At 40.5% G+C, this 15,203-nt stretch overlaps 1 protein-coding gene across 3 annotated transcripts in view; it reads right to left on the bottom strand.

Moving 5' to 3' along the window:
* Positions 1 to 4,417: 4,417 nt before the first annotated feature.
* phf24 (PHD finger protein 24) overlaps positions 4,418 to 15,203 on the bottom strand; it is a 289,741-nt gene continuing 278,955 nt past the window's right edge. For 2 of the 3 annotated variants that reach the window (XM_072453653.1, XM_072453652.1), the window contains 4 exons: positions 14,914 to 15,080; positions 9,299 to 9,331; positions 8,785 to 8,862; positions 4,418 to 6,637 (listed from right to left, as the gene is read on the bottom strand). In XM_072453653.1, the coding sequence (XP_072309754.1) occupies positions 6,541 to 6,637; positions 8,785 to 8,862; positions 9,299 to 9,331; positions 14,914 to 15,080 (375 nt within the window). In that variant the 3' untranslated portion in view covers positions 4,418 to 6,540. The remainder of the gene's footprint in view (positions 6,638 to 8,784; positions 8,863 to 9,298; positions 9,332 to 14,913; positions 15,081 to 15,203) is intronic. The other variant, XM_072453654.1, reaches the window with a different exon arrangement.

The following is a 15,203-nucleotide window of genomic DNA, read 5'->3' as shown; positions in this document are numbered from 1 at the left end:
GCGTTGGTGTAAACTGGCTCTGACTTGTGCGCCGTAAAGACAAACTATCACAATGTCTGATCCATGACCTTTAAAAAGAAGACCACATCCCTTCTAGGTTTTAATGCGTTTTGTCCTGTTGTGTGAAGCACTTTGAATTGCCTTGCGTACGAATTGTGCTCTAGAAATAAACTTGCCTTGCCTTGCCTGGGTTCAGACTTGCTGTAATTGGTCACAGTCAGCTGGAGACTGAAGCAAGTCGGCCAGGCTGGTGTAAGTGGGATGTGATGCTAACGCTGGCGGAGGTGGATCTATAAATGGCGAGCGGTCGGAGGGTTGTTTGGCTGGGTGGTGGTATGTGACACTTCACTGTCGCGTTTGAAAAGACATTTGGGAATAGGGAGATTCAAGACAGAGAAAACACTGTGGGATTGTTGCGTTGTCTTTCTCGTTGTCCTTTCAGCCGACGTGGATTCGCCAACCTACACTAAACAAAACAATTTTCAAGGGAGTAAACGGACATAGGGAAATTGAATACATTTTGCAATAGCTGTGGCCTTGAATGGCATTGAAAACAAGCTTTTCCCCAACCAGGATTTAATTTAGAATACTTTGTAAACTAAATTTTCACAAACGGATTACTTTTGTCTGTATGGTTCATTGCAGTGTTTTCGGGGGTACAACAAAGAATAGTTTTTGAATATGAAAAGCAGCTCATACAATAACCTTTCTATAATAAATGTTTAATAAGAGTTTGTATGCCGGGTGTACAATAAAACTCACTGAAACCCCATATTACCATTAGGCTGGCTCTCCTTTACGACTCTCCCAGCCTCATTACAAGTCTTATTTTAGCTCTCAAACCTGTCGTGACCTTGCCGCATTGTGACGGACGCACTGACATTTGAGCAGAAGAGCATTGTGGGACAGTACCCCCGGTGTTTACCGTTTCTCATCCAGGCAGAGTGTCCCCATCAGAGCTGCCAGGGCACATCACCTCCTCCAGCCTCTGTCCACTTTCCTCCGACAGGCCCGATAACCTTTAGAACATGGCCTCACTGTTTACGGCGCGGCAGATGATTCACACAAACAGGCATTATTCAGAGCAACTCCATTTAAAAGGTAGATACATGTTGCTGCTGTGAGTGTCTGGTTGTTGCTCAATAGCATCTGACCTTGAGTCTAGACCAGTGTTTCTCAAACTGTGGAGTACACGTGCGCCTGGTGGTTTTGCATGGATTTGTCAAGTTCAAATATTTGCTGAATTTACAGTCAGTTTGTGTGTATTTACAATATTTTAGAGCTGGAATAGTCCTGTTTCAGACCTGGTTTACATCTGGTGGTACTCAAAAGGTCAGATGTGTTTGGTACTTTGTGTTAAAAGTGAAAACTCTTGCCTTAGTAGAGCACATGCCCAAAAACTACAAAGGTCACAGCTTTGATCCAAGCTCTGTCCAATGGCAAAACACTTCACCCGCTTCTGAAATATATTTACTCATATTTGAACAATTGCCAAATCATTTGTCAAGTAAGAGAGAACAGAGCGATGGCAGTGCTCCAGCCTCACAGCAATGGGGTCCCTGGTTATATTCCTGGGCTGGATGGGCTCTGTGTAGGTTTCCTCCAGTTTCACTCATATACAATAGGAAAATGAGGAATTACACCGACATATACAATAGGGTCTGCTCTGAAACCATGACTACCCTCAAAATTTTATTTCAAATATGGGGACTATACTGGTTACTTAAAGGGTATGCAAATCAGGACTTATGCTACAAGATATTTTGTCATAAACCTAAAAATGAAGATAAGGCAAATTACATTATTTTGTACATTTTATCTGTACCACCCATTGGTTTTATACTTATTCGTGACATGCCATTTGTTTAATGATAAATAAAAATATGTTTTATAAGTCCAGTAGCAAATATCAAGTTTATGCAACAGTTAAGATAAGAAAAACTAGATAAGAGAAACATCCACTGAAATTCAAGTGTTGCAACAGATTTGGAACAGAAGTGGAATAAAACAGACATAACTTCTTTAAAAATTATATGTAAGAGCAAAAAATATGAATACAAATAATATTATAATAGTGGCTGTTATATATGTTGATCATATAAGTTAATTTGGAAACATGCTTTATTGAAATGTTGATTTACTTTACAGTTTTTTTCATTATTTTAATAGGAACATAATATAGTTATATGCAGCTCACTGTGTTACCGCTCTGTAAGATCATTTTCAGTTTCTCATGTGTTGAAACTCGTTCGTGTTATGACCAGTCCATGCTCCAAAGTCACAGGGCTGGTTGTAATAGGTAGAAGTGACTGAGTGTGAATGGGATTCTGCCGCAACATGTCAGACTTCTGATTAACTGGTGTCTATATCCTGTGTCAGCTGCAGTCTATCAGGCTATTCTTAAACCATACTCTGCCAAAAAAATAAACTCTTTCACAAAATGCTGCAGTGAATTAGTGAAGCAGCATTGCTCATACAGTGAGGAAAGTAAGTATTGAACACCCTGCGATTTTGCATGTTCTCCCACTTAGAGATTATGGATGGATCTGAAATTTTCATCGTTGGTGTAGTTCCAATGTGAGAAACAGAATCTTAAAAAAAATATCCCAAAATCACATTGTATGATTTTTAAATAATTGATTTGTATGTTATTTCTATTATTATAACCAGGGTGTAGACACTCTCCCAGCAGGTCAAGGAGCGCACAAAAACACCTCTGCATGCCAAACCATGTGCTTTCTATTTGGCCGAGAAAAAGCAAGTTAAATAAAAGGTCAATACTGTAAAAAAGTGAAAAAGGCAGTGCACAGCGGTAGACAAGCTGCCTCAAAACAAAGACAAAACATGGAGAGAACAGAATAGACAATTGTGCGGAAGATTTAAGGCTGTTGTGTAATCATTTCATAATGTTTTTAGCGTTAGGATTAGGAAGATAATGACTATACTATGTACTTGGGTAGATGTCACAAACACAAAATATACATCTGGATTTTTACACAGGAACATGTGGGGAATTCTCTATCAGAAAGAAGACATTCAAGCCTTAGTGTTGTTGTACATAGAAAAACTTACATTCTTACTGTGATCTCTCAATTGGTTCCAGGCAAACCAATAATCTTGAGCAGCTATGAATCTGAGAATAAATGTACATTCAACAAAACTTGCAATAATGCAGTTTTGATTTTGGCACAATTAATAAACGTATCAGCTTCTTCTGAGACTTGAGACTTCACTGTGATTGGCTAGATCTGCCTGTCACTCACTAATAGCATAACAGAAGTCGACCAAATTTTAAAAGAAACGAGCTGAATCTCAATAGTGGGTAAACATGTTTTTCTTTTCATAAAATGTAGTCTTGGACAGAGCATGTATGTTCATGCTTAATGTCAAATACAGACTGTACTTCACAATTGTTCGGCCCGAGCGGCACAAGCTGGTGAAAGGCCTATTAGTTCCAGGACGCCGTGCAAAGTGTGTATGTTTGTTTTGTTGATGTCTTTTATTGCCCTTTAACATCATTTACAGATTAAAAGTAGCCTTTTGGCTATTTTTTTTAGCCAGTTAGTTTTACTCATGTTTATTTATTTGTTTTATTAAATTGCACCGCTCTAAATCTTACATTGTGCTGGAACTTTTTAATTTTGGTTGGAGTTTTAGATTTAATTTGAGAGACTTAGAAACATTTGTGTGAAACAGAATCACTTTTGAACCTCTTCAGAGGATGTTATTGATCTCACTCAAACAGTAGGAAGTTCTAATGTTTTCTGCAATTAGGTTTGGTAGAAGAATGTAACTGAAGCCTGGTGCAGTGCATATTACTGATGGATACGGCCCACTGGAGCCATGCAGTCTGCTGTTAGAAATGTTATCCTATTTTTGAATTGTGAAGCTGGTTAGGAGTTTGGTTGGAGGGTGATGGTCTAGTTTCCAGTTACTTCACAATGAGCAATAAATCACATTAATATCAGAAATCAATAACTGAATCTGAGTAAACTATATGCAATGTATTACATCAAATGTTAGTAACAGGGAAAGACACAGTCAGAAGCAACTGTATTTGTGTTAATAATACATAATACTTAGAATAGAGTTACAAACCCGAGCCATGTCAACATGTCACGGTATTTTCTTCTGTCCCATTAAAACTATTTAGGTCATTGTAGGTTCTATTTTATTTAAGCGGCAATTTCTAAAATGACAAAAGTAAATTCTGTATGTAGCTCCAACCATTAATGAAAACTTAAGGAAGACTGGGGCACTCATTAATCAAACTTCATTGTGTAAAAAGTCAGGTGCTCTTTCCAAACCAGAAAGTATTAGAGAAAATGACTCTGACTCTGCTTTTTGTCTATGGTAGACTAATGCTTACCCACCAAAACAATCCCATGAAACAAATGAATAAGAGAAAACACCAGGGCATGAGTGTCCAGGAGGTAAATGCCATGCATTTATTTCCATGCTGTGACAACTGTCAGAACCAAACTCTTTTCTCTAACAAACCCAGCATATCACATCAAACATATTATATTCAGCTGTACTTTCAGTGAGCCTAGAGGCAGCTTTGTGCATCATAATCTTTAATCAACATTACAACTTTGCCATCACATTTTCTACACATTTGAACAGTGCTTATGCATATTAACAAGGGATGCAATCAAATGTGTGCCCCTTCTCCCATTGTCTTTCTGTCGTTCCTCAGGGTTTATTCACGTTCAGTAGTTTCATCTCATTTACCAACCCCACAGTGCAAATAATGGCACTGGAACAAACAGGTCCGCACCTCGTATGCAGCTACAGAGAAATACTATATGGCAGTATATACACATCACGTGGGTTAGCTTTCATTAGCATCCATTCACAGTTAGTACTCCAGAAGAACAGAATGAAACATGGTGTGGCAGAGGAATAAATAGAGCTTTGTAATGCATTTTCATTTATACCAACATGAATAGCAGTTCTTATAATACCGTATATGCAGATAGCGTTCATTCCTGTTACCAGGGACAACTGTAATAGAAATGTCCAGAAGTCTTGGCAGAAGTGTGAATATCTGGCTTTGTGGTTTAAAGGGATAGCATTGTGTTCTGTAGATGGAATCATATACATTGTAATCATATACACTGTTGAGTATGAAGAAGCAGGAAACAAGAATGATCAAAACATGGAGGGTTGTAAAAAAAATAGGCACCAAGACACTAATTGATACTTCTGATTTTAGCTTGTATCGATACTGAACGAAGTAAAAGACCACATTATTATATCAAAGTGTGCATAACAGGACATGGCATGCATTATTTTCGCTTTAATTGGTTTATGGACTCGAAGACTGGAGATTTCGGGGTTGATTTAATATTACGTAACAAGCTAAATTTGTTTAAAAAGTAAGTCTATTCTTATTTTTTATCTTATAGCAGATTTTAATTGTTTTTCTTTTCAACTTCTATAGGTTGTTTTATCATGTTCATTGTTTTATGTTGCACCGAATCACCAAAGCAAGTTCCTATTTCTGTGAATTCTGTTCATTGACAATGGCAATAATCCTTTCTGATTCTGAGCTGGGACTGGGAAAATTGAAATGGCGTGCTATTTTAGAGAAGACAAGTATGAATGATGAAAAATACAACTCTGAATATGTTTTCGATGAGGGAACAATGTTAAAACATAGTTCAAAAGCTCAAAAAAGTCTGTCGAATAAGGTGACTGAAGGCTTAAATTGAAAACATATATGAATAAAATGTATTTTTTATGAAAATCAGAAATAATTGCTTAATAGTAATACTTTTTTGACATTTCTATTTAATCATAGCGCAGTCTTAGTTATAAAATGGTTGTTTGGCATGTGTTTAAGAGTCTGTATAGTACGGTCAAAATGACAATAATCAAAATACGATGTTATCCGATAAATGTTTATCCGATTCATGTCACAGCGCTGGCATCATAACACTAGTTCTTTGTACTGTTGACACTGTGGGACAGTTTCAGACAGAAGTGTAGCATCAAATGATAAAAGCTTTAAATTACGGTTAACAACTGTGCTAATTTACAGTATGGCTTTCTGTCTGCTTCTCCAGAAACAACCAATAACAACAACTAAAACATCTCGGTAAAAATATGACTAAATCACAACAATGTCTAATGGAACAGATGGATAAGAAGTCTTCATTAGGCTAGCACAGAAAGAGATGAACATTTACAAAGCAGGACAATGGAGCGCATACATTTATAACAGAGCCTCATATGTTGGGTCTACACCTCCAGCAGCAGCAGTGAAGCCCTTTTGAACTGCCCAGTGCGGAGTGCTGATAGTCTGGTACACCTCTTCTCGCAGGCTGCTGTTGTTTTTGTCCATCATTATGTGTCCTTAGTGTGGTGCGGAGGAAGAGGAGCGCATGAGCTCGTCTCTCAAACATCCGGACAATTTTTCGAGCAGGTTCTTAGCGTCGTCGTCATCTTCCGTCGATCTTCCCAGTCTGGTCAAACGCATTGGGCTGGATTCCCCCTCTCGCTCCGTGGACTCGGTGATGCAGCGCGGCCCCTGGACTATAGAGGCATGCGGATGTGCATGGCGGAGCTGTTGGGGCGCGCCGCCACGATGTAGATGGCACTGTCCTTCAGGAAGTCGGCCCAGGTTACAGGTCTGCAGGGAAGAAACAAATGTTGGAGTTTAAGGAAGTCGTTTAATGGTTTGTCTTTGTAATTATTCAGCCAGTCCACATAAACCGTACAAACTTCTTTGCTGTCAACATACACATTTATTTGAATTGTTTTACAGTGACTTCCAAAAGCGGTGCAATTATTCAACCCAAAAGATGTCGTTGTTGCCAGTAGAAAAGACTTAAGTCATCAGATGTATTGATACTTTTCACTGTACATGAAGCGCTGTTATTCAAGTTAGTATTTAATCTGACCTTTGTTTTAGCACAAATTCACCATAAATAGCTAAACCTAATCCTAACCCTTTAAAACAAGACACTCTTCTAAACAGGACTATAAACACTTATATTTATCACAGGCTCCTGGAAATGTGTTGCTTAAAACAATTGTGAGTTTTCAGAAAACATATCCTTCTGTGTTTGAAGTGCTCCAGGGTTTTGAATAAAGCAGTTTTTGTGTGTTTTGTTTAACTGCACAACAACAACCAATGTCCAGAGATTATTTTTTAATCTTAGAAACATCAAATTACTTTTCAATAAAAGATCAAAAAAATTAAAAAGGCCCAAACAATCCCAACATTTGCATTGTGTCACCATGGTAACTATAGCACTATCATCCATAGAAAAACATGCAGTATGTTGTCTTTTCATGGACAAAAGTCCTCAAATTCTATATTTAAATCGTCAAAATTGAGAATATGAACAAAACGTATAGAGCTCGCGATCAAACAATAAAGACCAAACATTCAAAACGGTTAAAGTTACTACATCAGCAAATCAATGTAAAAAAAAAGGCTCTGTCCCCAGTGGTTTACACTGAAAATGGTTAAAGACATATTGTAAAATTGTATATAATATCTGCTATTTCAACAAAGTTTATATTGCACTATTTTTTCTCCTTTTTGGACACATAACAAACAACCAAATCACCACAAAACACATAAACTTGCCTCTGCAATCTTACCCGACGCTGTTTCTCAAAATGTAATTAAAGGCTTTATTTTGTGAGACCTCGGGCAAAGTTGATGAGTAATTCGGCTTGATTTGACTGTGGGCGTGTAAAATATCAAAAATCTTAAAAACAAAAGCTTTGGTTGACATCCATTTTGTGGCGTTTAATTATCTAGTGTTTCTTATTTCAAGTGTTTTAAACTAGTTATTGGCCTTTTCAGTCCACAAAGGAAATTTGAAGAGTGACGCACTCATGATTATAATTAAAAGAACTTTTAACAATGTCCCCAAAACTTTTCAGTGGCCCTGACACACTAGAACGGGAGACTTCAAATGTTCAGCAGACCAAAACATGTGAGCTTCTATTTGTGCAAGAATAAATATGTCCCCGGTCAGTTCCTGCTGGTCAAGTCTTCTTCTGATCATTATTAGGTCTGTGTTAATTTTGTGCAATAAACCCTGAGTAAGAATAAAGGTACACACAATGTAACTTTTCTGGTTTTCTGCTTTACTTGGAATATTCCACAATATGGCATCAAACTTATGTCCACGGAGACAGAGAAACGACATTACCAGGCCAAGTGACAGGTCAGATCAGCGGAGCGGCGACCCCGTTCACAGTAAAGGCTCAATTATGCTAACAATTTTACATAAACATATCGTGCCGAGCGTAGTTGTAGGGATGATATATCGGTAGACAGAACGTATATATATCGTTATTGGTCAGATAAGGAAAATGTAACCGATATTTGGCACCGATATTTTTCTCCCCCAGCCTTTTCAAACCAAGAAAATGAGACCAATAAGGCTCAAAATATGTCTGTTTGTTGAACAATCATGCCAGAAATGTGTGCCAGATAAATACTTTTAATTATTATGTTTATAAAAGTGAAACGTAAATTTGTGAACTTAACTATGACTTAACATAAAGGAGTGGTCTTACAACAATAAGACATGTATCGGATATCGGCATTGGCTCAGAAAAAAACGCATATCGGACCCGTATTTACCATCGCTGCATTTATTTCATACTTCTAATCGTTCAAGACTGTGTTCTGATAAATAACCACCTGAAGCCGCTTCAAGTTAGTCAGAATATTGACCAAAACGTGAGAAAAAGAGCGAAAGGAAAAACAAACAGGAGGCATGATAAGAAAATGAGGTGAAAGTGGAGACCTACCTGCTGTCGTCCGTCTTGCTCCTGTCGCTGCCCGAACTGGCTGGACTGCTCTCACAAATGGGTCCAACGTGGCTGATACTGCATTGAACAAAAGTCAAAACAACACAGCGAACATTAGGCGCATTTTGTACACAATATTTCCATTTTGTCTTGAAAGCACACTCTAAAACATTCCCTCATTTTGCACATCTTAGAGAACACCATTACCACCAAAATGCCAGCATAAATAAATTGGCCATACTTTTGATATTCATGCCCCATTTACAGCCGAGAAGTTCACAGGCCACAAAGCTTTCTCTGATCCCTCTAATTACTCTGCCTCACTCTTTAGCAAAAGTGAAGAGTCTACTCGCTAGCATCCATTCCGGTAGCTGCTTCATTGGGTATAAAAAGCTTGGATTCAATAAAGTGCCATTTTAAAGCTGACTTCATTTCCCACATATGGGTTAAACGGTTAGATGGCATATGCAGTAATGATGAAGAAGAAGCCATGCAGAAGCTAAGTCACACTCACCCACAAAACATAGGAGTGCAGATCGCCATGAATCTGAGGAGCACGGGAGGTGAGGATGAGGAGGGAAGAGTACACAAACATTAGTGATACAGAGTGTGAGTGAAATGGCTTGAATACAGTGATTGAGGACAAATAGTGCCAGGAAATGAGACATTTGTATAGGTGACTTTCTTTTTGGATCGAGGGTCATTACTGCATTAACTATTACTAATACTGCTTCTGTTACGGCTACTATTACCACTATAGGATTACTGTGGTTCTCCTCGACGTTTCTAGTTTTTCCCACAGTTTTTTATTTTTATTTTCTCCTTGCTGAGTAGGAGGATCTAAGTACAGGGGATGCTCTAAAGTTATCCACTTGTTTATTTCCTGTGAATGTTGGTTAATTTGCGTCTCTATTCCTCACAAATCACTGGCGTTTTGTTTAATTTTCACTACTACTACTACTACTACTACTACTACTACTACTACTTATTTTTGGCTACTGCTAATACTACTATTGTTTGCTGCGATTGTATTATATATGATGCAAATTTACACTTGTATGGGAAAGATTTGTTGAAACAATCTAGTTAATCGCTTAAAACTTAAACCATATCGAAACAAAATGCTAAATACAATCATTCAACTTACAATTTCAGTTTGATTTAAACTAATAATCCATACCTGATGTAGCCTACTCTCTTGACATTCTTTCAAAAGTGTTCTAAATGTAAAAGAAAGCTGTAGATTTCTTCCTGCTATTGGATTGACGTCAACAACTACAACAAGTCCATGCTGAAAAGGCGGCTCACTGAATAAAACACATCACGCAGCTGCTTTATGAATTTTAATACCGACCGAAGGATTTATGGTTCAATATCAAAACTGTATAACAAATAATGGCTTTTGTGCGCGTCATGCAAAACTCATTTTCTTTCTTGTTTGACCGAAAGCCAACACCGGGGCGTCTTATTATCAGCCCTGCCTTGATGGAATGGACATGAAGTATTGCAGGTACGATGTGGCAAGTTGCTGTCATTTTGTGCAAATTGTGATGCCAAGACTCCACAGTACAAAGAACAAACAGGTCTATTTTGAGAACGTGTATTTCAAAGTGGCTTTCAGTCAAACCTTTTTGTTCCTTCAAAAGAATTTCAAAAATACATTTCAAACCAGCCACTGCCAATGACAACTGAACGGAACAGAAGACTAAAAATATCACTCAGGTACATGTTGAAAGGTGGAAAAACGCTTAAAATAAATCATCAAAAAGTGATTAATGTGTTTTGATGAATACGTTGTATCGTAATAATGTAAATGAGAAAACTGCTTTTCGGTAATTGCTGCATTCATTATTGAGGTCTTTCCTAATAAGTGTTTTTAACAAGTACTTGGACAGAGACAGACAAACAATTGGAGAGTTTTGTTTTGCAGCCAAATGGAGCATCATAGTTTTAGCTCTAGGATCGTGTCCACAATTAATGAGAGCAAAAACAACACGGCGCCACCACATCCAACTGCCTTTCCCACGATGTTTCTCAAAACTTACAAAATCACAGCACAGTATGTTGTAACAGTCGACAGTTAACGCTAAAAGTGTTGGGGTGAAGTTACTGAAATTTAATTGGAAATCAGTTTATTTGTGTTCAGGAAGATAAAGCAAAAGATACAGAGGACATTCATTTTAATGTAGAAGAGCTGCTCTATCACAACAACTACAAGAGATGAAGACACAAAGACTAAAGAAGAAGAATATGGTCCAACTGCCCCAACTTCTGTATATATACATGAATCCTGACAGGCAAAATTACAATCTGCTGTATTTTAACAATTACAACTACAGTAACTTCCGAAACGGAAGTTACTGGCCCCAACATGGCGGCGACCGAGACCGGTCCCGCTGATACAGCTCAGGCCAAATCCGCTCTCTTGTCCCTAACCCTAACCCAGTGTCTGAAGCATATAATTATTGTCTTTTTGGGCCGTCACGAGGGCCGCCATATTGGAGCCAATTCTGACTTCTGTGAGCGCAGCGGGGGTCTGATCTAATACTGACCACACAGACAGTACTGGACGCACACAGACAGTACTGGACGCACACAGACAGTTCTAGACGCAAACAGACAGTACTAGACACACACAGACACTATTAGACGCACACAGATAGTACTAGACTCACACACACAGTTCTAGACACACACAGACACTATTAGACGCACACAGACAGTACTAGACTCACACACACAGTACTAGACTCACACAGACACTATTAGACGCACACAGACAGTACTAGACTCACACACACAGTACTAGACACACACAGACACTATTAGACGCACACAGACAGTACTAGACACACACAGACACTATTAGACGCACACAGACAGTACTAGACTCACACACACAGTACTAGACACACACAGACACTATTAGACGCACACAGACAGTACTAGACTCACACACACACAGTACTAGACACACACAGACACTATTAGACGCACAAAGACAGTACTAGACTCACACACACAGTACTAGACACACACATACACTATTAGACGCACACAGACAGTACTAGACTCACACACACAGTACTAGACACACACAGACACTATTAGACGCACACAGACAGTACTAGACTCACACAGACAGTACTAGACTCACACACACAGTACTAGACACACACATACACTATTAGACGCACACAGACAGTACTAGACTCACACACACACAGTACTAGACACACACAGACACTATTAGACGCACACAGACAGTACTAGACTCACACACACAGTACTAGACACACACAGACACTATTAGACGCACACAGACAGTACTAGACTCACACACACAGTACTAGACGCACACAGACACTATTAGACGCACACAGACAGTACTAGACTCACACACACAGTACTAGACACACACAGACACTATTAGACGCACACAGACAGTACTAGACTCACACACACAGTACTAGACACACACATACACTATTAGACGCACACAGACAGTACTAGACTCACACACACAGTACTAGACACACACAGACACTATTAGACGCACACAGACAGTACTAGACTCACACACACAGTACTAGACGCACACAGACAGTACTAGACCCACACACACAGTACTGGACGCACACAGACAGTACTAGACGCACACAGACACTATTAGACGCACACAGACAGTACTAGACGCACACAGACAGTACTTGACTCACACAGACAGTACTAGACTCACACACACAGTACTAGACGCACACAGACAGTACTAGACTCACACAGACAGTACTAGACTCACACACACAGTACTAGACGCACACAGACAGTACTAGACGCACACAGACACTATTGTTGTTGTTGTTGTTGTTGTTGTTTTATGGCGGTTGGCATCCAAGTGTTGCATTACCGCCAGACTTTATTCCTCAGACTTTGTCGTAGTCCTCAGACTCTGTCGTAGTCCGTAAAAGTACTCCTTCCATTGCTTTGGTGTTACAAAGCCCATGAGGTCATGATATGTCTTTGTGATTAGAATAGTTGTTGTTGTTGTTGTTGTTGTTGTTGTTGTTGTTTTATGGCAGTTGGCATCCGAGTGTTGCATTACCGCCAGACTGTAATCCTTAGACTTTGTCGCAGTCCTAAAAGTTCGTAAAATATGTTGTTGTTGTTGTTGTTTTATGGCAGTTGGCATCCAATTGTTGCATTACCGCCAGACTTTATTCCTCAGACTTTTCGTAGTTGTTGTTGTTGTTTTATGGCGGTTGGCATCCGAGTGTTGTTGTTGTTGTTGTTGTTGTTGTTTCAGAGACCAACCGGCTTTATTCCAGGGAGACTCTTCTTCATCTTCCTCTCCTTCTTTGACGTTCGGTGCTTCCACCGTACAGCTTTATTCTTTAGGCTTCATTCTATAGGCTTTAATATGTCCACTGATGTCGCTGCTTGGTAGCCATGCGTCTACGAGACTGGGCGAGGACAGGAGACCACCCCCACCCCCATCTCGTCACTCTGATCACTCTGACTCCCCACAAGCAGACCCCCATCACTCAACTCCCATTTAGCGCCTTTAGCCTGTTTTCTATATCTGCCCAATCAAGCTCCTTTGTTCCAAGGAATCTCCCTGCAGCTTTAGCAATGATCCTGATCCTTTCAGTTCTGCTTTGAGTCTGAGCAGCACAGTTTACAACATCCACCATAAAGAGTACAAAATCCTCTCTATCCACAACCAGGGTATTCTCATTAATTCTGGAACCTGCACACTTGGGACCTCCACTCTTGAAACCTTCACACTTCTTGGGAGCCACGCTGGCCTTTCTCATTTCGCCCTGGCTGGGAGCAGCGCTGGCTCCCCTCTCTGTATTTACTCTAAACTCGTTACTTGAAACTTTCTTGACTGCATCTGCATAGGATATACCTTGAGAGACCTTTATTTTCTGCACCTCAGCAGCTCTTTTGCTAAACCTGCATCCCCCGAAGGCAGAGCTATGTTCTTCCCCACAGTTACAGCACTTCAGTTTTGCACCCACGTCACACTTCCCATACTCATGATCTCCTGCACATTTACCACACCTTTGCCTCCCTCTACAGACCGCTGCAATATGCCCAAAGCGCTGGCACTTAAAGCAACGCAGGGGCGGCGGAACATATGGCCTGACGCTATAGCACATGTACCCAATGAACACCTTACTAGGCAGGCACCTCCCTTCAAGTGTTACCATTACCGACAAGCTGTCACATCTTACCCCAAACCGGGTCACCTTCAAACGCCTAGCGTCCACCACCGTAACTCCAGTCAAATTCTCCTTAACTTCATCCACAGACGTCGCCGTAGGGACACCTACGATAACTCCTCTGACCGTGTTTCTTTCAGCACCAGACACAAGAATGTCCTTTCCACCCAGACGTTTAGTTCCAATCGCCTTCCGTTGCTGAGCCGCGTCCTTGCACACGACCAGCAGCGAGCCATCTCTAAGGACACTCGCACTCTTGATCACTCCCACAGCTACAGTTAGGCTCTTTGACAATGCCACTGAATTCCACTCCTTAAAGGATGCACTATCCTGTGCAAGCTTTATGATCACCTTACAGTCTCTGCTCTCACCCCGGATATCAATAGCTTCAGCCTCATCCTGCTGCTCATTCCCAGAACCCTCGGACGAGCTAAGGGACTTTTTACGTTTCCGGGCACGTGCAGGCAGAAAAGGCTGCTCCTCCACGCCGTCCAGAACGTCTTCCATCCCCGATCCACAGAGACAGTACTAGACGCACACAGACAGTACTAGACTCACACAGACAGTACTAGACTCACACACACAGTACTAGACTCACACACACAGTACTAGACGCACACAGACAGTACTAGACGCACACAGACACTATTAGACGCACACAGACAGTACTAGACGCACACAGACAGTACTAGACTCACACAGACAGTACTAGACTCACACACACAGTACTAGATGCACACAGACAGTACTAGACGCACACAGACAGTACTAGACTCACACACACAGTACTAGACGCACACAGACAGTGCTAGACGCACACAGACAGTACTAGACAGTTCTAGACGCACGACTCTACAGCAAACACAGCCGTAGTGGAGGAGTAATACTTGTCGCTCAGACTGACCTGACGTTGCAGGATTGAGAGTCCCTGGTGCCCTTCTGGAACCAGGACTGCTGAGCCTGGCGACACTCGGCTCGGGTGATCATACCGTCTTTGTCCAGGTCCAGACTCTGAAAAACGGACCGCGCCTTGTCCCTCTCCTTCCCGGTCATCAGACGCACCAAGGAGTTCTGCAAACGCACAGCCAAACACACGCTCATCTATTTACAGTTTGTCTTTTTGGCCTTGGTTGCTAACTGAGGAAATGCCACGAGGAAAAGCCCAGCAACGGAGGAGGTTAAACCTAGAAACAA

This window comes from Eucyclogobius newberryi, unplaced genomic scaffold (genome assembly GCF_026437365.1).
Source record: "Eucyclogobius newberryi isolate DKJ021-1_F unplaced genomic scaffold, fEucNew1.0.hap1 SCAF_2, whole genome shotgun sequence".
Classification (NCBI taxonomy): Eukaryota; Metazoa; Chordata; class Actinopteri; order Gobiiformes; family Gobiidae; genus Eucyclogobius; species Eucyclogobius newberryi.
The sequence above is the reverse complement of the archived record's forward strand: the minus strand, read 5'-3'. Positions and strand labels throughout refer to the sequence as shown.